This window comes from Phymastichus coffea, unplaced genomic scaffold, assembly GCF_024137745.1.
Source record: "Phymastichus coffea isolate CEN01 unplaced genomic scaffold, Cenicafe_Pcof_1.1 PCOF00028, whole genome shotgun sequence".
Classification (NCBI taxonomy): domain Eukaryota; kingdom Metazoa; phylum Arthropoda; class Insecta; order Hymenoptera; family Eulophidae; genus Phymastichus; species Phymastichus coffea.
Window position 1 is genome coordinate 1577333 of NW_026706839.1, and position 22983 is coordinate 1600315.

The 22983-nt window shown below is 37.9% G+C and overlaps 1 protein-coding gene across 2 annotated transcripts in view; it reads left to right on the forward strand.

The window, feature by feature from the left end:
• Window positions 1–380: 380 nt before the first annotated feature.
• Window positions 381–22983, forward strand: part of LOC131675770 (opioid-binding protein/cell adhesion molecule homolog) — a 93002-nt gene continuing 70399 nt past the window's right edge. For both annotated transcript variants that reach the window (XM_058954902.1, XM_058954903.1), the window contains exon 1: window positions 381–545. In XM_058954902.1, coding sequence (XP_058810885.1) covers window positions 434–545 — 112 coding nt within the window. In that variant the 5' untranslated portion in view covers window positions 381–433. The remainder of the gene's footprint in view (window positions 546–22983) is intronic.

Below are 22983 nucleotides of genomic sequence, written 5' to 3' on the forward strand. Positions count from 1 at the left end.
GAGTTTTGAAAGACAAAAAAATCTCATTTAAGATTCCACAAATAGTGTCATGTCACGCATCTCCGTTTAACTTTCCCCTTGTACATCCGATGCCCATACATAACCGCGTGACAAGCATGTTGTCGACAGGAAAAAGACACTGTTGACTTCCCCCCGCTTTCTTCGTCGCATGGAGTGAGAAAACGGCGTGTGTCTCGTCGAATCATCAAGTGGCATAATCGTCGTCGTATAGCAACTGTCTTACTGTCCCTCCTGCTAGAGCGCGCGAAATCAAGTGAGAAGCGCGCATGCGCAAAGTAAAATGGCTATGGGTTGGACTGGAGGCTTAGGGGGAAGGAGCGAACCGTCGCAGGAATACAGCGTCAGTCGCAATGCCGGGTCTGGCCGCGTACGTCGGTTGTGGTGCGGACGACGACGACGCGCCCTCACGAGTATGATTCGCGCGTGCCATTTGCCAAGTGCTACTGGCGCAAGCGCCGGCGCGCCTTTCAAGCTCATCATCCTGCTTACACTCGCCCTTAGACTCGCGCGATCCGACAATGGCGGTGAGTGGGCGATATATTACGTTACGATTTTTCTTCTTCTTCGTCTTTCTCTTTTTGGTGTGGGTGAGTGGTGAGTTGAAAAATATGTTTCTCCGCTCTTCGTAGATCGTTTTTCGATCACTTGGTGGATGGATAAGCCAAAAGCTTTACTTTTTTCCGGATCTATGAGTCTAATACTAAATGAATGATGAAGTTGACTATAACAAATATACATTCTTTTTTTACATTTCGCAGTATTTTTTTCTATAAAATAATGTAGAGAATTGGGAAGCTTTTTTATTAAAACTCTACGGTAAAAAAAGAACTTTTTAAAGTTTTAAATTTTAAGATAAACTTGTTTACAGATATTTTTCATTGATTGGTCATTTTTATAATTCTGTAGTTAATGAATCTAACCAAAGAATGAATGGCTTAGAATTAACTCTACTTTCATGAAATTATATTCAAAACTGTTCCAAAACATAATAAAAATGTTATTGGAAACATAATTGAAATTTTTCAGTAGTGAAAGTCTCACCTTTAATTATATCTATATAATCAGTACTACAAACCGAAATGAATAGGATTGATATATTATGTACTCAATATAAAGGGACATTATAATTTTTTACGTTTCTTAACTCATGAAAATTTTTGAGTATAAGGTGATCATTCGTTTCTCTCTTTCAAAGCTTTCAAATTGAATAAGCAAATTAAGTAGAAAGCAATTCAATATGTCAATATTATTCATTTCTGATCAACTGTAGTTTCAAAGCTCACGCCAATAGTCAATGTACTCTTCAATTAAAAGCTTACAGTTCTAGTTCAACGGTACGATCTCGCCGCCGACGAAAATTGAATTTACAAGTTCGTACCACAGAGTCCTCCCTACAACATCACAAGCATCTAAAAGCCTCTCTCTCAAAGAACACCAGTAAGTCTTGAGGAAGCTCGGCATAGCTCAATTCCAAAAGAAAACACAGAGAGCACAGCGTTAGGATTTGCTATTCGCGGTATGCGCACTTTATTTCTTGGTATTTGTGTTACCACCGTCAATTCATCGGGGCGCGTCTGCGCTAGTTTGTGTATTTATATGTATGTACTTTGACTCAGTGAGTTCCTGCATTCAAGTTTCACGCGCGCGAGGAGATGAGATTTCTTTTGAGCGCGAAAAAGTGGACGAGCTCTCGCATTCGCTTTCTTGCTTGCGCGCTATCGGCTTATCCTGATTGTGTTTGAGCGAGAGAGCGCGATTGTTGACGTTGGATCTGCATTGAACTCGAGACGAGAATGAGCTTTTTCTCGCCCGCGCGCGCTCCACCGAGCGGATTACTTGAAACAAATCGAATCGCTACCAACATTTTTCCCAGAAACGCCCCTTCTCAACACCTTTCAGTTTCATGTATCGACTTGATAATTATTTCTTTTTTTTTTTCTATCATTGTCAATGTTCTCAATGAGTTTTCGTTTTACCAGCCCTCGATAAATCCTACTTGAACCCGATAACTTAATATCGAGCTTAATCGTGTTTGCTGTTTTTTCTCTTTTGTTTCGTCACTGAAAAGGCACACATGGCTCTATCCAGCTCAAATTACGATACGTCGAGTTTTCTGCTAGCAATACTTGAGGATTATAAATAATGAGCAGAGTATCGAGTGTTCCCATCTAGGAAAAGATTAAAATACTGCAATAAAGTGATATTAGTATAGCTTGAAATTTATATCTTCATCGAGAGTGCACCGAGAGAGATGGCGTATCAAGTTTGTTGTCTTTAAAATTCACCAGTACGCAGCGCGAAATTTTCATGAATAGCGATTAGCTGTACAATAATGGTATAGCTGATGAGTTTGTTATTGGAAGTTTTATACCAACTTGTTTACGTTAGTATAAAGTAGAAAAGCCAAGTGAATCCGTTTTGCTGATGCAAAGCTAAATTTTTTTCAGGAGTTATTCTCATCTTCTATAGACGGTCGATTAAACTTCATAGTAATCCTCTCAGGGAAACAAAGCCGTACCGTAAATTTCGCCATTGTGACGAGCGGTCGCCGCGCGCGTACTCAAAATATCGTTATCTCACCTCATCGCGTTACTTTGATCGACACTTGATAGCGGAGTGCGGGCAACTCTTGGCGCGCTGCAGCAAGCACCAACTTCGCGGTTGAATCCTCAAAAGTGTCTTCCTTTTTGCGCTTAGCGAACAAGCCATGCCGCCAGCAAGCAAGCTCGCGGACATAACTTCCCACTCTTGTCCGGGGAGGGGTAACCGCCTGCTTGGATCCGGTTAGCGGCCGGGTCGGGGGGTGGGGGAGAGTCGCACTCGTAAAACGTGTATGGGCCGTGCGCACGTGTTACGCGGGTTCTCGCGCGCACGCTACGAGTTTAATCAGTTGCAGCTTCGCTGGCACGATACATGCCCTCCTCCTCCTCCTTCTCCTGCTCTCTTTCGGCTATGGACGTGCTACAAGCTGCTGCTACTGTTGGTGCACTTGTATGGCTCGTTGCTGCTGCCAAACCCGCTAGCAAAGACGTACGAGCTTCCAGGCATTCGTTTTACTTTTCTCAGGCAGAAGCATTATGCTTTCTTACTGCAACTTTTCGGGACAGCTTTTTACGAGCTGTTGGCGATCTTTTTTGCCGGTTAGTTGGTATTATAACGATAGATACGACGACACGTTGCATTGTTTATTCAATTTCATATGTGAGCCGCTGAGCTTGTCAAAACAGTTGATACAGTCATCATCCAAATTAGATATCTCCGTATTACTTATGAATAGTTCAACAAATACGTGTTAATGTATAGTATAATCCATACAAAGATTATAGAAGCTAATCTTATCCGAAGTAGATGTAGCATCTACAACGTATATGAGCTAGCGATGCGAGCTGTGTAATAGACTATTGTCAATTATAGCTAAATAAGAATCTGACCGATGCAACATGTGTGATAACGTGATTGAAGGATTGATTGAATGCATAATCATTCGCGTGCAAGCTAGTAATCAACGGTTCAATTAAACATGCTCCAATAACAATGAGTAAAAAAGCGAGAATACATTATATATATTACATCCTAAATACTAGATAGTTCTTCGAAGTAATGAACATTCGTACAAGAAAGAACTGTAGAATTGCAAGCTTAATATCGATAAGTACGGACCGTTAATCTAAGAACGGCCCTAGCACGCGAATGTGAGACTGTCGTAAAATAATTATCGCATTGTTAAACTGGCAAGAAGAGAAAGAAAGTGTCGCAGGTTAAAGCGCAGGGCAGTCAAGTCTGACGAGCCGGGCTGACGATATAAAATGGCTCTTCAAGCTAACGTATATAAAGTTCATGTGTCGCCCAGCCGACGTCGTCGTCCTCATTTCGCAACGTAACTTCAGCATTCTCCTCTTTTTCTCCTTTTTTTGTTTGAAAGTCAGCTGCTTTGATAAAGGGATTAACGCGCGAATGATATTCTTTAGGAGGCTATGCTGCTGCACGAGCTACCGTTATACGACAATCGGAGCGCAAGCGAAACGAGTCCACGTGAAATAAGAGCCCCCTCTGCGATTACAGCCTAACATTATACGTGAAACCCTTTTTTTTTTTGAAATATTAAAATTATGCAGACGTGCTGGGATGTATTCGGCTTTTATCTTTTATTTCGCTCTTTCTCTCTCACTCTACTGTTGCACTTTCTGCTTATGACATTGAGCTGTAGAAAGGAAACTTTTTCGGTTGTACATTTCGAGCGCGAAAAAAATTTGTATTGTTAAAAAGAACTTTTTCGTTATTCTTTTTACAGTATAGTAGTAATTAATTTTAGTTTTTAAAGATCCGGAATTGGTTTGTTCTAAGAAATTCTTTTACATCGTCGAAAACGTAATAGTAAAGTACTAATATGGTTAGCTAATTAAATTCAGATCGTGTCTGCCACATTTTCGTTTAATTTGAAAACAAATCAAGCAAATAGTTTTTCCTGCAATATTTTATTTTCAGCAGACTATCACTGGATATAAAACATCAAGGCGTGCACCAAGCGAAAACGATTGTCCCATAAAAAAAAAATTTTACCCACGACCTACATTTTTTGACGATACAAAAGCGCTGCCGCGACGACGACGATACTAAAGCAAACACGCTAACAAAAATAAAAAGATTAAAAAAAGAGGAAAAAATGAATAATGCTCTCCACGTCAGCACACATTTACGTAACGAAGTATATCTCAGCGAATGACTTTTTGTCCGCGGTTGAAGCCGTTGGCAAACAAAAGCTATAAGGGGGTGGTTGTGCTGCGCGCAAGCAGCGGTGAAATTAAGCGCGTCCGCGCTTTTAAACAACTGTCGCCAGGTTCACTCTCTCTCTTTCTCTCTCTCTCTCTCTTACTCTCTGTGCATACTTCGCAATAAAAATCCTCATTATCCTAAAAATGCCATTTGTTTGCGGACCATAAGCAATAAAGAAACCTATCGCTCGTGTGTATGTGCGCATGGATGTGCTTGACGATCGCGTTATTCGTTTATCGTTGGAGTTGCTTCAATTTAATTTAGCCAAACCGCAGTTCATAGATTCACACACAGATGCTACCTTAGTGCCTCGCAGCCGTGTTGCGCATTTCGCAGATTACCAAAGTTGCGTCTTAATTAAGAAAACTTTTAGGGAGCGAACACCCCTCTTCGTGTGTTTCTCTTTGAGATATCAAAGAACGAGTACGTGACGTCGCCTTCGCGTTCATAGTTGTTTTTTTTCTGCTTGCAAAACTTCCTTTGGATTCTGGTAAAGTACTTAGTAAGACACTTTCGACACGGCTTTGAAGTGCTCGACTTTTTTGTTCTGAAAAGTAGAACATTAGACAACATGTGCTATTCAAGTTCACGTTAGCATTTTAGAATTTTGATTAAATATAATGTAATTTAATAATCGAGTATTGAATTAGCATAGTGAAGATGAGGAAACGAGTTTTCTATAATATTATAAAAGATTTTTGGTACTTATTTAAGTAATAGGATTGAATGGATCAATTTAATGTGTGATTGATATATCATATTATATGAAAAACAAGCATATATGGTGTAATTTTCTGTTACATTGAAAGTTAAGTGAATGAACTTTTTTATGGAATATGTATTTTATTTTTAGGTGAAATTTCGTTTGTTACTTATAATAATTTCACATATAATAAAGTTTACTTTAAATAAAATACCAAATATGTACGAAATAAATAATAATACTAATAATATTAATAATAATGATAATAATCATAATAATCATAATTTATTGTCCATATAAATAAATATTACAACAGTATTTCCAGTAACGTATTCATAGCTTAAGAACTAGTGTTCCTTGTTTATAATATTGCAATATATATAGGTATTATTAATTTTTTCAGTATATATATTTTACAAGAATTAAAAATTTGAAAACACAACGGATTAACATTATTTTATCGTACATTTTATTAAGATCTTCCAGTAGTTTAGCGTTTTCCTGTATTCATTTTCTCATTTTTTTTAAATTTTCTTGTGTTTTAATATTGCACTCTAATTTATTGAAAATCTTTATAGCCGTGATTTTATGATTTTTTAGTTTTTTTTTTTTATATTTACCAGAATTAATTTATTTCTTGTTGGTTTTATTAAGTGCTTGTAATCAGAAGAAAGTTTATTATAATTTGTTATCACAGTTTCAGGTAGGTAGTATTGTTCAATGGTTAAAGGATACTCTTTATTTCGCTTGCTATTTAAGATTTTTAATAATTTTATTTATATTTCCCTTAATTTTTTAATATTGTTAATATAATTTGTTTTTAATAATTTATTTTGAAAATCCAGCTTTTTATTATACGTACTTCAAAGTTTAGTTTTAAAACATAAGAATTAGCTCGAATACCCTGCGTAAACTTATGCTAGAAAACAACTCTCTGTGGCAACTTTCTAAATCTGCTTTAATAGAACCAGCTATTCATATAGCAATGTAAATTTTAGTGAATTTTATAGTCTACAGAGAGAGAGAGAGAGAGAGAGAGAGAGAGAGAGAGATTTAAATTATTCGATCTCAAATTACGTTACGCTTAATACATTTTTCAAATTTATTCGCAACTAAAACCGCGTAATCAGTTCAAAATGATTAGTTGTTTTAATCTTTGACTCAAGAACCATAACTCTCTCTCTCTTATTCTCACATACATAGGTAGACGATTGGAGAATTCGAGCTTGAGCATAAACGCGTTTGCGCGCGCACACAGCCGGTGTCTCGTTGCGGCGCGTTGTGTGTATGTGCACTTAAGGAAATCAGTGCATCACGTAATATTCCTGATATTCCGTAGGGACAATTAGTCTCGATGCTTTGAATCGCGCAGCTGGCTAACGAGTGCGTTGTCACGTATCATGAAATCGAAAAGGTCAAATAGCTATTGAGTACCATAGTCGTATTTTACTGTATATTTTGTTTTTCAATACAGCACACGTATATCAATGGGTATTAGCTTTGATATAAAATGCTTCATATTTATTTGTTCATCATGAGCGAGCTGTTAATATTTCGATTGCTATTTTATAAAAAAGGTTGTTAATTGCGTATTCCATTTACGTTTTAACCCGTTTAACATTTTCTACAATACATTTTCATTCTGATATCAGATTATGACAATATATTTTATTTATTGAACTTGAGTACTGTATCGATATAACATTATCCATATAAAAATTTAAAAAGTATACAACCTTGATTTTATGAAAGTTACATTGACGCGATATAAACTTTGTAATATAAGTTTTGAATAAACTGTTAGGTAAAAACCGTAAGCACCGTTATGAGTTGCGAATATAGGAAACACGCGATATTGTAAACAACTTCTCAACCTAATATGTCCATGTGATCGTTCGAAGAAAAATTACTAACAAGCAACGTATTAATCTGCAAGTAAACAAAAGCACAGAATACAGGTCTGGGATGTAGAGATATAGAGACGAATAATGACAAACGTACCGGTGAACTTTCTTGACCCTCTCTCTCTGTCTCTCTCTCAACTAAAAGCCACGCGGAGGTCTACACAACTGCGGTTCACACGCGCGCGCACTAGCGAATTATACAGCTGGAACGTCGACCCTATTGCACATAAAGCGCTGTTGTCTAGTGCAAAACACACCAAGGGAATCGCCGCATAATTTATGCCCACTTCATGAATAAAGCCGTAAAAATCCAAACTCCCGCGCGAGCAAGTGGCAAAGGAGAACGAGGCCACACACACATCCACGCAGCGTGAGCTGATTTACAGGCGGCCATCTCCAGATAAATCGACGCGATGCCACGAATGCATTTCGCAGCTGCGGCCGGTTTATTCTTCGTAGCTCGACATTTTTTACACTGACCCTCCCTCTCCCCTCCCCCTCCCAGTAGTGGCTTTGCGTGGTATGCATAAAACATTGGCGCTCGCGCGGGCTGCAATACGGAACAGCCTGATAATCTGCATTGTCGAAGCGTCGCGCGACGAGGCAATTATTAGGCACGAGATGTTTCTCGCTTTTAAATGCACGCAAGAGATCGTGCATTCAATGCTGTATGTATATAAATGAAACGACTAGCTATTGTGCTGCCGAGTTACTTGTTCCTTGAAAAGGATTCAAATGAGATTTTCGCTCTCGCTGTTATTTGGGGTATATCAAGGCAGGGACTTGTATTTGCGAGACACGCTTCTAAACAACTTCGTTGTTGTCAAGACGCGCTTTTATTGCTAGACAAGTACAAGCTTTCCCTTAGTTTTGCTTCAAAGCCGAGAACACTCAATAATTAACGTTGTATGACTAGTTTAACCAGCATGTCTGACTGTTAACCACAAAGTTTATTACGCTTTTCAAGTTTTAACGAGAATTCAAGTTATTTACATTGCAGTGAGAGAAAGAGAGTTATTGTTTAGTAATTTTTACTACGTAAGTGAAAGGTCAAGTTAGAAACATAGTTAATTTGTCAAAGTCAAAATGAATCACTTTAAAAATAGCTTTGGCAGTAATAGAGTATAACAAATATTACGTTTGTGTCTTTGAAAATATTAAGTTTTTTTATTTCTATCATTTTGTTGCTGGCTATGGTATGACTTTGTGTTTGTTTGGATGTTTGAAACGAGCGATTCCACAGGCAGCGCTGTATTTATCCAAGTGCTTGTTTGTTTTGAAGATAAATGAACATCGTATGGTTTAACTGCAATAAATAGAGTTATCCTAGAGGAGTAAACTAGGAAAATGAAAATTGGAAAAATGAGAAATTGCGATTAATTTTATCCATTTACACGATTCAAAGTGTGATTAAAACATTGAATTATAAACTATTTCGAGAAAGCAAACTTAGCTAAAGAGGTACTTCGAAATTATAGTTTCAGAAATAAATCAAGGAAAACTGCCTTCGTTGCAAGCTTAAAGGTATTATCGCTAAATGATGTTATTATTTTCTCTGAGACTATGTACAGCGTCGTTGATCCAATAAAGCAACTTCAATATTCATCAAGTGGGCTCGTGAACTTGGTAAGAAAAAAAAACTGAGTTTGCCGGAGCAGTAATTTCCATCTGGTAAAAGCCTTCGCCGCTGCGCGCGTTGCAGCTATTCATACACTTTAATCGTTCAAAGCGGATGATTTTCAAGTAGCAAAAGCGTCTCCAATCAACTCGGATATCGCACTTCAAAGAAAGCCACAGCCGGCGAATGTGCAGCATCCGCCCACTGCCAGTTCCCTCTAACCCCGCAACGTCGGCGTCATATTTCTTGCAGGCATTAAAACGTTGCGCCTACGATTATACGCACTGCAGGGATCTCGCTGCATGCCGACGTTTCATTTAGCAAGGCGCAATTTCGCGAAGACGCCGGCACCCTTCGTTCTTACCCGCTGGCTGCCAAGCAGAGGGATTTCCTTGAAATTCCATTACGCGTGTGTGCGCCCATTGCCGCAACCCGACGCCCGTTATTTGATTACACTCTGATTTCAGGACAAGGCTGTTTGACACTTTTGTGCGCGAGATTTGTGTTTTGTGACTGCTTGGCAAAGCTTGGAAGACATTTTATTATTCGGCTACGAGCTATTATTGCAGAATTCGCAGATCGGTCACTGTTTATTTTTCAGCGAGACAACCTCGTTATCCGTTCCGGAAAACTTTCTCCATTATCGTTCGTTAACGTTCGCTTTACAATTAATTGGTTCGCATAATTTTAAAATGATCCAAATTGGAGGAAGCTGAACATATTAATTTAGCGGGAATCCCTTTCGCAACGCTGCAACGCTGCAAGCGTACATGAACATCTCGTTAAAGTTTGAAGAAACGAGCCAGGCAATCTGCCGAGTGAAAGAAAATTACGCCAGAGCCCGAGATTCGAGAGTGTGCGACACATTGATATTCGCGACGAGATTTACGACGCCGAGCTGCGCGCACATCGGCATGTGTACGCGAGTGAGTGGAAGTTTCCTATTCCCATTCCCTCTCATTCCGCTCATTGTTTCTCTTTGTCGCTTGCTGTGCCGTCGTGACGATGACCCGCGCGCGCGAGCTATCATTCGCCATCGCGCGCGCTTGCGTGTTGCAGCTAGCATTTTTTTTCTCGTCAATTTTTCATCTTGTTCCCCGTGTGTGCTTTTTATGATACGCTGTTTGTTTTTGCAAATGTCCCCGGCATTCGGCTGGCTAAACTCGGGAAAACTGATATTAGCTAATTTACATCGCGTATTTTTTTTTGCAAGATTATGATAACAAATTTATCAAAAGGCGACCTCGTAATGAAATTTCATTATTTGCAGTATATTTGGGCGCTTGGGTGTGACAAGAATACACCGGATTATCGATTTTAAATATGCCTGACTAAACGTAGATTTTTCCACTTGTATAGGTAAGTTTATTTCTCTGCGTACAGAAAAATTAAAGTTTTTAATTGATGGCAATGAAAAACAAAAATTATTGTGACTGTAACGTTCATTCCAGTTTTGAATATTATATTCAAAACGTAGTTCCTTATAAATCCATTTTGAAAATGTTTGCTTGTTGTTTCAATAGCCAATAATGTGCCAAAGGCAGCTTCAAGACAAATTCGGATAAGCTATGTGTGCAGTGAAATAATACAAAGTCTTTGTAATGTTTTTCGGTGTTCTATGGAAGGTCAGCAATTTAATTCAATTTAGCAGTAGATGGTTGGGGTTGGAACTTTTTTCAGGTTTTCTGTAATATTGGCTACCGACAGATAGTCAGCTTGATAGAGCACGTATGCAATTTTATAAAATTGTAATTTATCGTTGGTAGCACACCGATATGATGAATGGCTATTTTCCTTTTAACTGAAGTTTCTATTAGAAATATTGGGATAGTAGATTATATTGAAGATAAACAGATGTTCATGTAAACAGACTTAGTAAATAATTTTGTTTAACATGTGTTATCGATATTATTAATTGATAAAAGCTGCGATCAAAAAAATGTATTGTCTTAGATACACAGAAAAGATTGAAATTTTTTAACTAATTGTTTTAACTTTAATGTCAAACGAACTCAATATTTTCCAATTCTAATACAAGCGTATCGCTTTATTGCAGTAAAAGTCTGAATATCGATTGAAATTCATATTTACTTTTATAAATATTTCAATATTTCTTTAAACTTCTATTTCTATACGTCATAAAATTTAATTTGTAAATCAATTATCATTGCTTTATGCAATTATAACATTGCGACATAGTTTAAAAGTTATCAATTATTAGCGTGAAAACACGTCAACAACAACATCGGGGACAGGGGGCAGTTCAAATTTGATTACATTATTCGAGCATCATACACAATGCTGTTTTTTTCATCGCTATCAAATGAATCGAAGATAACAAAAGGCTTTCCTGATCAAGAGGTGTGGATGAGCACATACTCAAACTGTCAAACAAGTAATTAATTTCGTAAACGTTCAATCAGGCATTAGCGTTAATAGTTTTTAGCGGACCACCGGCTAAAACTAGAATTAGGTAACGAGGTGTCGCGTGCAATAACATTACTTTGGAAGCTCAGCTCTATCGCGAACAGCTCGGGGGAATAATTTAGTTTCGTAGTGACTCTCTCTCTCTCTCTCTCTCTCTCTCTCTCTCTGCTATTGATGTGGCACTACGCTCTGCTTTGGAGGAGTTGGGCAACGCTTAAAGGGGCGAGTCATTATCGTACTTTCATGCCACAGTCGACTTCTTAATTAGAATTTTTTTCTCTTTTAACGAGAAGCCTTTTCATTCGCAAAAGCAAGAAAACGCAAGTGCCTCGTGATGCACTCTTTGCGCTTGGTATGTTCACTCTACTAATAGAAGAATTACACTTGATTTTTCTAAGCCAATCCTTTATTATATAATTTATGAAATAACTTAAAATACACAGACTAATGAATTTTCATCGTATTTCAGCTAAAGGAAAAATCGAGTTAGATTTACCGGGCCTTGTAAAGTCGACATGTATAACAATTTCCATGGCTATTATCGCCATTCCAGTGTTCTTTTTTCCATTCATTCGTTCGATGCAAAATTTATTAAATAGTCATTTATTTTTGCGCGAACGAGAGAGAAAGAGAGAGAGAGATAACATGAGCTTAACTGTGAGTTGTAAGTAATTGGCTATTAAAAAAGTTCTCTATATCTACGATGTGAAAGTAAATTGATGACCGTAATGATATTAGATCATCTCGTTTTCATATTTATCCTATTCATAGGGTATCAGTTTATTTATTGTTTTGATTTATGTAAATATTTATTTAATCGGAATAAATGAAACGTGATTTTAATGGTTCGAAGTTTTACGTGTGTTGAATAATATTAATGGCGTATCATTTACGTCACACGTGTCCCTATTGATTCATTCGACACCATTCGGTTACACTTAATAAAAGGTAAAAGGCTATAAAACATTACGGTATCATTCTCACGACAAAATCACAATGCAGAAATTCAAATTGAACGTAGAAACAAGGAACATCGAGCTCAACATCTTCCAAAAGCTGAGTCGACTGCGATACGGCCATACGGTAAAAGGCTTTAATAATCGATCTACAGCGATGAAACTGATTGGAAGAAAAGGAAATATAGGAGTGTAAGCAATAAAACCATAAACGAATCTGGACTGCAATAATAGCGTCCTCAGCGATCGCGCTGCTTCCCATATAGCTCGTCATTTCTCGGCTGGTATGCAAATGAGCAAAAACCGCGGTAATGCCTCCCGGGCGACTTATTTCAGACTTATTTCATGTATACGTGCCCAGGGTGGTGTGCAGCGAGAGCATTACGGTCATTAACGTCGCAGCGGCTACCCATCGAAAAGCTTCGCGGCCAATCGAACGGAAAGCCGAGCCATATTTCGACGCGAGGCAAGAGGAGGAGCCGCCGCCGACGCTGCCGCCGCGCGTGGCAATTGATTTCGTTGCAGTCGATTTATGCGCTATGAGAAGTTTCCTTGGCCGGATTTCAGCAACTCGCTTTTGCGAGAGCACTGAAAAATTAAGTCGACACATAAATTGCGTGACCGAGTTCCGCGCCACTCGCGCGCGAACGTATCTCACTCGCACTCTGGGCCTCTTTTGTCGAGACTACGACCAACTTTCCTTCTCCGAGTGGAGCTCTCAGATAAGATGTATCGGGAATTATTATGGCCTCCCAGGGAGTCGTGCCAACCTCAGGCTTCTTCATTTTCACCTTCTTTACTTGTTTTCTCTTTGTGGATAAAAAAGTCAGACGCGAAATAATAACTGAAAGATCACGGTCATGGGACGCGAAAGCAACAGCAGATATTGGAAATCAGCAGTGCAAGCGCGGATAATTGAAACTCGTAAATTTTTTGACAGTTGAATGTGCTGCTCCGTACTCGCGCCCGTCGTATCGCCGAATCGAATCTTTCAACGTGTACTGCTATAACATCTTACGACTTGCGGCTGACGTTACTTCGTTCCATTTCATCTGTACGCACGGATCTTTCTTTTTTCCAAAATTTCACTTTGAAATTATATTGCTTTTTTCAATTGTTTGCGTTTTCTACGATGGCTGTTGCTGGTTGTAAAAATTTATTTCGAAGAGTATGGTAAATAAATGTAAGTAAAAAGTCTCTATTAAAAATCTTTGCTATATATTTATATTAATTTCAAAATATTAATCAACTAAGAGGATCGCAACAATTTAAATAGCTAGGAAACTAAAGCGAATACCAACAAAAAACAACTGTTACTATCTCAAACTTTACGAGACAAAGCTTGATTGGATTGTGCTGGAGAGGGAGAGAGAGAGAAAGAGAGAAAGCAACAGCGTAATTGTTTAAATAAAAAAAAACAGAACTACGCGCTACGAGAAGCACAGGTTTACGCGCCACATGAATAGACAAAAGCGACAAAAGTCAAAGCAGACGCCTACTTGTGTGCAATACTAATTTTCCAAGGTTGAAAACGTGATAATAAATATTGGAGACGCGCGCGCGAGACTGCTCGCGAAGGAAATCCAAAGCAAGCATTACAAAAGGCCCTTGCTGCGTGAAACTGTAGGGATGGAATGCACTTTTCATATTCCACAGGCGTAAACTAATAAGAAGGAGGCAGACTTCTCTATAACCCCTGCAAGCTCGCAATAAAGGTGGCGAATTTCATTTTCCGACTCTGTGCGCGCGCGCAGCTGTAAGAAAGAAACTGGGGGGGGGGGGGGGGGGAGAGGAAGGGACACGCGAACGAAACAAGCTCTAGCGCGAGAGCGATCTGCAAGATTGCGCCGCTTTGCCTTTCAAGCTTTTCGCAGAGCGAGAGGCAATCGGTGCGGAACGACAGACTCGACTCTTTCCGTATTCATTGAGGCCGAGCAATGCTTTCGTCCGAGGTGCCGGGAGAGACGGCGATCGATAAGTGACAAGCCAAGGAATATTCTCAGCGTGTTCGGCTGATTCGTCAATGAGAGCTTTTATCGAGCGGAAAAACGGATTTGGCCGCGTCGCCCAAACGATACGACCATCGAGTTCTTCGCTAGGCTCGCTCTCTAGATTCGTCTGTGTTTTTTGCGAAACGATTCGCGTCATCTAGATAATTTATTTGTGGCACTGTTACAAATGAATCGTACGATGATTTCGTGACAAGGTATAAGCTACAAGCAATGTATTTTTGAAGTATTACTGGCTTACTCGTGCAGAGATAAATGAATAAACTAATTCACACTAGAATTTAACAACTAATAAATTGGGATTATAACTGTTATCAAATTACACGAGTCGGTAAATTAAGCCAATTCATTTTACTTCCAATATTCTAACAATAATAGAATTTACCATGATCTCTGTAACATAATTAGTTTCAGTTAAATAGTCTCGGTTCTTACTGAATTTAAGCAGAATGAAATTTTTTATGTATAAAAATTTTGTACATGAAATATATTAAAATCAAGTAATTAAATTTTTAAAGCAATAATGTCGTTGAGCTTTTGTACGTCAGACACATTATTGTGCAGATCACATATTATAATTAACATTATTAGAAGTGTTATTAAAATGATATTAATTTGTACCAGATTCATTGTACAAAAATATAAAAGTGTTTCTCATTAGACTGGCATGTAAAATAACCGAAAATTTAATTAAAAAGTTAAATCATTGAAGTGAGTGACTCCAAGCCATATAATTTGAAAATTAATTGAATGTTCGTTAAAATTAAATTTCAATTAAGATCATAACTCGTCGTTACTCTCTTTAATTATAAATAATTTATATTATTTTAATTATTCTTAATGTAATATATTCATATAATATTGTTAGTCTAAAGTGGAGTACTTACTCCTAAATACAATTGAGTAGTTCAAATACGCGTATAGTCAGCCAGATAATGCAATAGTTATTCATTCAAGTGTTTGTTAAATTAGCTTTTGCAACATGAGCTCTCTAGACTTTTTAAAATTATCCGGTTTTAAATCAAAGAAAGAAAAAAGTTTTATACATTTGTATTTTTGAAAAGACTTACCAGCCACAAATGTCTATCCGCATATCAGGGCCTTGACCCCGTCTATTTATTCTGCTTAATAATTGGCGAGCGAGATCTCGGCTGGATTGTTTTGTGTGCACGCATACGCGATATTGTTATCAGCCTGGCATACGAGATTCCTCCCAGGTAATTGCGTTGAGAAAATTAGGCGCGACGCTAGTACGCAAATGGCATGGGTGCGAACCCACAGTCACGCAAATGTTGCTGGAATTACTCGACTCTCTCTCTCTCGCACTCACTCACTTACTCTCGTCGCCCTGTGAATCCAATATTTACACCAACTTTGGATTCGTTTGTTTGAGATTGTGCCGTTGAACGACCTCATGTGTATTTGCATTCGACACCTCGCTCCTTACATCGTTTTCTCTACTATGAGTAATTCTCTACTGTGAACTGCGAATGTATTATTATATTTAATACTATATGTAACGACGGGAATTTGTAACTGTAAAATTCATTACATCGGTATAGACGATAAGAAATATGAGTGGAGATCTCGCGGTTAAACTGCATTAGCGATGAGGAGCTGGACATCTTATCGTATAAGTCAGTAAAATTGCAATCGCGAAATACTCGTGTTTTTACGAAGGTAGCGGCTGCGACCATACGCAACATTCACTAAGTACGAAGTCTCTTGCTACTCAAGTTTCCGCCCAGTGCTTCGACGTTCCACTCTCTTTCTGCGCAAGAGGGTTTCTTTGAATGAAGCACTCCCCCATCCCCTCCCTCCATTGTACAGTGTATTTTCAATTAAGACGCTCGCAGTAGTGAGAGAGAGAGAGAGAGAGATAAAGCTATGATCTTTTCACGATCGTCAGTCTACCTCGACACAATAGGATCCAGCGCCAAGGGGATAACTCAATTAAGAGAGCGCCAAGTCTGCGAGAGAGAAGGTGGAGACCTACGAGAATCGATCAGCAAGTAAAGTGGTTAGAGCTGAAGATATATATATCCATGTCTATGTAGCCGTGAGCTGCTGGCCGTTCATTAACCGACGAAACCATTAGCTCTCTTAGGTTGCCGATAAAGATTCCGGGACCGCTGCTGCTGGCTTGTGTACGCTAGAAAGGAAGACTGAGAAAGAGAGCTGCCGATAAGTCTTCACTTACTAAACTTAAACTTTCAGGTTTTTACCTTTTACTTCTGCTATGTTTTTTCTTTCTCCGTGTACTAGTTACTTCTCACTGCAATATACAGATGCCTATATAATACAGCTCGAGTTAAACGAAGTGTCGGAATAACCTATATTCCAACAACTTTCAGTAAAGGATTTTTCGACCAAACAATAGCTAATTTATTTATCATTAAACATTATTAACTTTCCGGCGATATAGCCAAATGTACAGCATCAATTCTCCATTCAATTTTCCAAAACCGGTGTTTTCGTAGATATGATTTAGTTACTTTGTTTGACATTAATAAATCAACGTCATAAAATGCAGTTTTTGAAAGTAATAGCGTAGATTGTTTTTTAATAGGAGTGCGCTAAAAAATTAATAATCATACCCCAGTTGCCCCGGAAAATTTAAGGTGTGTTAATAATTAACATGATCATTTGATACTTTATGCAACACTTGCAACTTGTAAAGCCACTCTCTGTGCCCAGGCATTTATATCTATTTGGAGCAGTTTTATCGCGAGTATCAAGCCACATAAACTCTAAAAAATCTATTTCGTAAGCTTTAAATTGTAATAAACCAATTCCATAAGAATAATACTCGTCGTAAACTTATCGTCGTTAACTCGGATCATTTCGATCCTTCATTACTTTGTATTCACGTCTTACTACTGCAAATCATAACGTCAAAGATATGAATGAATTTAAAAACATTCTCTCGTATTTAATCTAATTAGACCATTATGATAATGACAGAAAGGCAGAAAACTTTTCTCATCAAGGATTTTAAATTTGCGCTAAATAGTACCTCAAATAAAAATCGTTTCGACGTCTATTTTTCGAAAGAGGCAAAGAGCGAAGAATTAATTAAAAGTAGAGTACACGAAACGGGAGGAACAAAAAAATGGGGAGAACGAGCGAAATCGTTATATTTCTATGGAATCCAGTGCAGCAATCATAATTTGCGCACACGTAATCAAGTTGTTCGGTCCCATGCAGCCGTGCTGGTGGAGGTCATCACGGTGTTAACTAAAAGTATAGAAGAAAAAAAAATGTCGATGAGCCGTTGCGGGATTCTTCATTTTATGAAATGAAATTTATGAAATTTGTTGACATGTTAACTGATGCAACGAAGCATATTACACTTCTTCCAAGACATTCCAAATCGCCAGACAGCTTGGTTACCTGCTGCCGTCTTCGCCTTCGCTTTCTTTTTTGCACGACCCCAGTGTGCTTTTGTCATCCGGAGTCCCTTCTCTGTCAGCCTTTTCTTACATTTTTTCCCGCATTTCTTTCACTTTCCTCATGTGCTTATCTCTCTCTCTCTCTCTCTCTCTCTCTCTCTCTCTCTCTCTCTCTCTCTTTTCTCTCTGTCGCATACATATTGCTTTCTTTTTATCCGACGATTTATTACGGGCGCATCCCCGAGAGCAAAAGGCCACACACACACAATCATTGTTGGGCTAGCCGAGTGACAAGTGTCCAAGAGAGAGAGAGAGAGAGAGAGAGAAAGAGAAAATAGTTTGACCCAGCAGAGGCTTCGTTGTTTTTTCCTCTTGTGTGTGCAGCAACGCTTTGCTCGGCTTGCCGGAAACTTTACTTCTGGCCGATATCCCGGATTTCGTCTTGAGGAAAGGGAACAGTACCGACTATGGCATAATCGCCTTGGAATTCGCCTTCTTTTCCCCTTCTCTCTCTCTCTCCCGCGTAAGCTGGATTTTTCATATGAATGTAAACAAACGGCTGGGGCTATTTTCAGGATTGTAATCTGACTTGAATTATTACGAATGAATTTCTGCTAGCGCTGGTGAATGTAAAACTTTGTAAATATTGCATGTAATGCTTCTTGTATAACTCTAAGTGCAACCTAGAATGCGCCAGCAGCACCACTTACTCATCGAAATTTCAGAATAACTTGGCGTTCAAAAGTTTTCTAGTATTCTCGTTCTGGTTTAAAACATATTACTGCGACTTTCGACGTTGAGAGAATAAACAAGTGATTGTTAATATTACAATGAAATTAAGGTTTAACATTTATAAGTTATTATTTTTCAATGTAACTCAAAAAAATTTAAACCTTTCTTTTCAATAACTCTTTTAATAAATATTAAATAAATTTTACTGAAGATATTTAGTGATATTCTGTCTAGTTTTAACTTTTTTTATTCTAAAACAAAAAAAGCCTGGTAACCTGAAAGCACAGATAATGTTAAAAGAATCTCGTGTAACAAGCTCGGCATTAATCGCCTACGTAACATAAATTTCCTCTTTGACTTTTACCGTTTTAAAAGCTGGAGTAATTATATTTTACTAACATCATAGTATAAATAAATAAAAAATGCTGGGAATTCGAGGAATTCTGCAAAAGGTGCAAATGCGAAAAACGATGAGAGTGCAAAAAATTTGTGGAAATCCTTTTGGCATACCTTTGCCTCTTGAGGAAAATGCAGCAGCTTTTGGAAGAAAGTCGAACAACTTTGCAAGCAACGCTTTGAACTGAAATATCGAACATTGTGTGTGCATGCTTCAACAATTTTGGTAGTTGCTTTTTCTGTAGACTTCGCAATATTCATAATTAACGATAGCTACAGCTATATGAAAATGAATTTAAAATGTTTGATATCTTTAATGCGATACAAAGCTTCAATTATAGTTAAATAATAGATGATGGATTTACGTCATTTACGTGATACACATCATTTTACATTGCAATATTATTTTTTTAATTTTTTTGTTACAATCTATATTCCATATAACACCTCATATTTTAAGTGAAAAGGGATGAAATAAATTGTGATTCCTGAAATGGGCTCATTAATTCAAAGTCTAGTCGCGACAGTGATAAAGTAAGAAGAAAAAGATTTCTTTCACACTTTTCGAATGGCTTAATCATCTATTGTCTTCCATTCCATCAATTTTGAAGTCATTTATTCCATTTATCGTAAGATCGAATAGATTATTGAAAGAGAAATCAACGAAAAAGGATCTTGGAGTATCAACTTCGATTTGTGGAAGTTGCAAGTTAATGGATTTCCGATAACTACAATTTACCTGGAAATCAGTTTAAAAAAACCAATAAGAAAATTAGTATTGAACGTCCAAAATAATAGATGATATACCCTCTTGATGACGACAAATAATTTATAGTTATATTTTTTTTTATTTCGGGTAGGTTCATATACTATAATGTGGGGACATATATCTCTCTGAACGTAAGTATGACTTTTATAGGGAACGAAACCTCATGATGCTTTACATTTGGCTATGCTATAATCATGAGCATAGAAGGAGTTCAATCTAAATAATGTTTCATTCGCCATTTTATAGTCTATAAAATTTATTTAACTAAAATATACTGCAGAGGTGTGAAAAATAGAAAATTTATTGTGACCAAGCGCACGCGGTCTGATGGATATCTGGAAAACGTCCAATTTTTTTTTAAACGCAAGAATTTTCACAAAAAGCTTACACGAAAATCCTCCGTTTCTCCGGCTACATTTCATACACACTTCTCTAAATAATATGCAGCATACGTTTATAATAATGCAAGACATGTTTCATGGAAAAAAGCTTGTTGCGTTCGTTGCATCCATAGATATGATGTGCGAACATTTGAATTTCTTCATCGTACAACTACCCAGTAACAAAATAAGACAGAAAACACAGGACTTTCTCAAGTTCATCTGTGTGCGACACGTCGATTTTTTAGTTAGTACCCTACTGCTATACCGGAGGCTAGCTACTGTGTATGTCTGTTTGTGAGGGCGTATGAGTGTATATGTGTGTACATAATTCCATGGCAAGGCTTTACGAGCTCGTAAAAAGTGGCACTGTGCCGATGGGCGATTTTGACGACGTAATTTTTTTATTACCCTTTCGTCGTTGGGCGCAATGTTTATTATTGTTCGTTTCGTGATACTTTTTTATGTGCTCGTTTTAACTGGATTGCGTCTTGACAGCGATGAAATTGAGTTTTTTTCGTTTCCTTTTATCTTGAGAGAGATGCAGGAAAGAAAAACTTTAGCGATGAGTTATTGTGTCACACAAAAAAAAATTACCTTGTACATAATTATTTCTAATCGTTTAGTTCAAATACAGACGAATGCATAAGTTGGACGTTTAAATTGCATGCCATTAATATAAATAAATAAATCATAAAAATAAAATAAATATTTACAATCTTGCACGTATAATCACGTATAATCACGTGAACCGTGCGAATCTACCACCAAAAATTGCTCTTTGTGAAATTTAACTCAATCGCAGTGGTTATAAGGTCCGAAAAATTGAATTTCTCGACGAAACGAGAGATGAGAGAAAAAGAGAGAAAGAGAGAGAGACAGAGAGACAGACAGACAGAGAGAGAAAGAGAGAGAGACAGAGAGACAGACAGACAGAGAGAGAAAGAGAGAGAGAGAGAGAGAGAGAGAGGGAGAGAGAAAGAGAGATTGGAAGAGCAAAAGGAAGAAAAACTGCATCATATTCACAGCCCAGTGCAGAGCGTAAAAAGTCGCACTAAACTCCGTAGATAAGAGCGGAAGTACTTCATAAAGAATTAAAACACTACACTCTTTTCCTTCGCTCGAAATCGGTCGCTTTTTCTTCCTCTCTTTGATCTCCCTATCTTCTTCTTCTCTTCTTTTCTCCTTCTTCTCTTTCTCCTTTCTCTCTCTCTCTCTCTCTCTCTCTCTCTCTCGATCTTCCTCTCATTCTTTCGTTCTTCAGATAAGGGAGGGAACAAACAAACACTCATGCTATCTGATCACCATAGACGGTCGAAAAAAAGACGGATCGCAAGAAAGAGGAGAGAGAGAGAGAGAGAGAAAGAGAGAGACAAAGAATCCGAGATAAAGCGAAGGATTTCGCGACGTCCGTATTGTGCTCTTCTGCAAGCCTGCTAAGAGAAAACCGAGTCCCGACTTTTCCTTGAAGGAAGACGCACGTTTTGCGATAAAAAACGATCTAATCGCTCGTAAAGCCCTGCGACCGAACGATCTTAGTGTACCAAAAGGAGTGACGGTAGAAATAGGCACTTCGCTGAGCAACTACGTGTCTTTCCTCGTCGTAATTTGATCTGGGAAATAGAGTATCTATAGAAAAACAAAAATACGTTATTCATCGTTACGTCGTCTAATTGTGGCCGTATCTGTCAGCACATTTTCTCATTCTTTCACTACAAACTCTATTCTCATTTGTCGTCCTTTCGACGGTAAGGCTAATTTTTTTAGACTTGACCCACAAAACTTCTTTTATTTTCCTTCTTTCTTATTCTACGTTATTCCGAAGCTGAGGTTTTGTTCGACTCTCTCCACTGGGAATCCGATTTCTTTTTTTTTCTTTATACTTTCGATCAGGTTAACCGAGTTCCAAAACATTCAGAACTCAAGTTGGGCTTGCTACTTTTTTTAAAAACCTTTCTATGGTCGTCTGCATAGATTTTCTAAACGCTGACTAGAAAACGATGTTAAGCTTTGAGTAAATAAACACATAGCTTTGACTTGTGTGCTAACGTAGACGGCTTATTTTTCAAATTAGTAATGTTAATGCTTCCAAAGAGCTTTTCATAACTCAACTCACTTTGCGCTATCCACGCGGGTGTATGCGCAGTATGCGCAGTATTACATATTTCATAATCATAGTTTGAAGAGATGTTACGTCGGACCATAAAAAATTACTAGAGTAAATCAATGTTTACGCTGTATATTTTTTCAACAGACTGCGAAAGTCATTGGAAAAATATTTTACCGAACAGGTTATTTTTAATAACCTCTGGGTATTCATTAAATACTCCATCTTTATTACCCATAATATCAAATGCAATCCTATCAACCTTCAATAATCATTTCGGATTAAAGCTCATTGTCCCATCGGTATTTCGGCCTTAAAACCGAAGTCATTAATGCACGAGTAGATACACGAGTCTCAATCAGTATCAAAATATAACAAGTGTGCTTTTTAAATTTGATGAAACGACGTGATTCAAAAAAAACAAAGTATACAAAACATAAGTTAGGGTAAAATAGTTTGAGCTCTCTGTTATTTTGTAGCAGAGATGCCCCCATTATACGTTCGTTGGCAGCCTCGTATGGAGTGCGCTAAGTGGTTAATTAACGACAAGTCCAGTGCACTTGTCTTTTCAGCTCAGCTTTTTCTTTCTACCAGAACTCTCTCTCTCTCTCTCTCTCTCTCTCTCTCTCTCTCTCTCTCTCTCTCTCTCTCTCTCTCTCGGTCACGTGAGTGATGAATGAAAAAACCTCACGTGGAATTGCTAGCAAGAATGTCGATCGAAAACCTCTTCAATTGTCATTCGTCGAGCGTGTGCCAGTTGATATATTGATGTGGAGATCGTTAATTCATCATATTA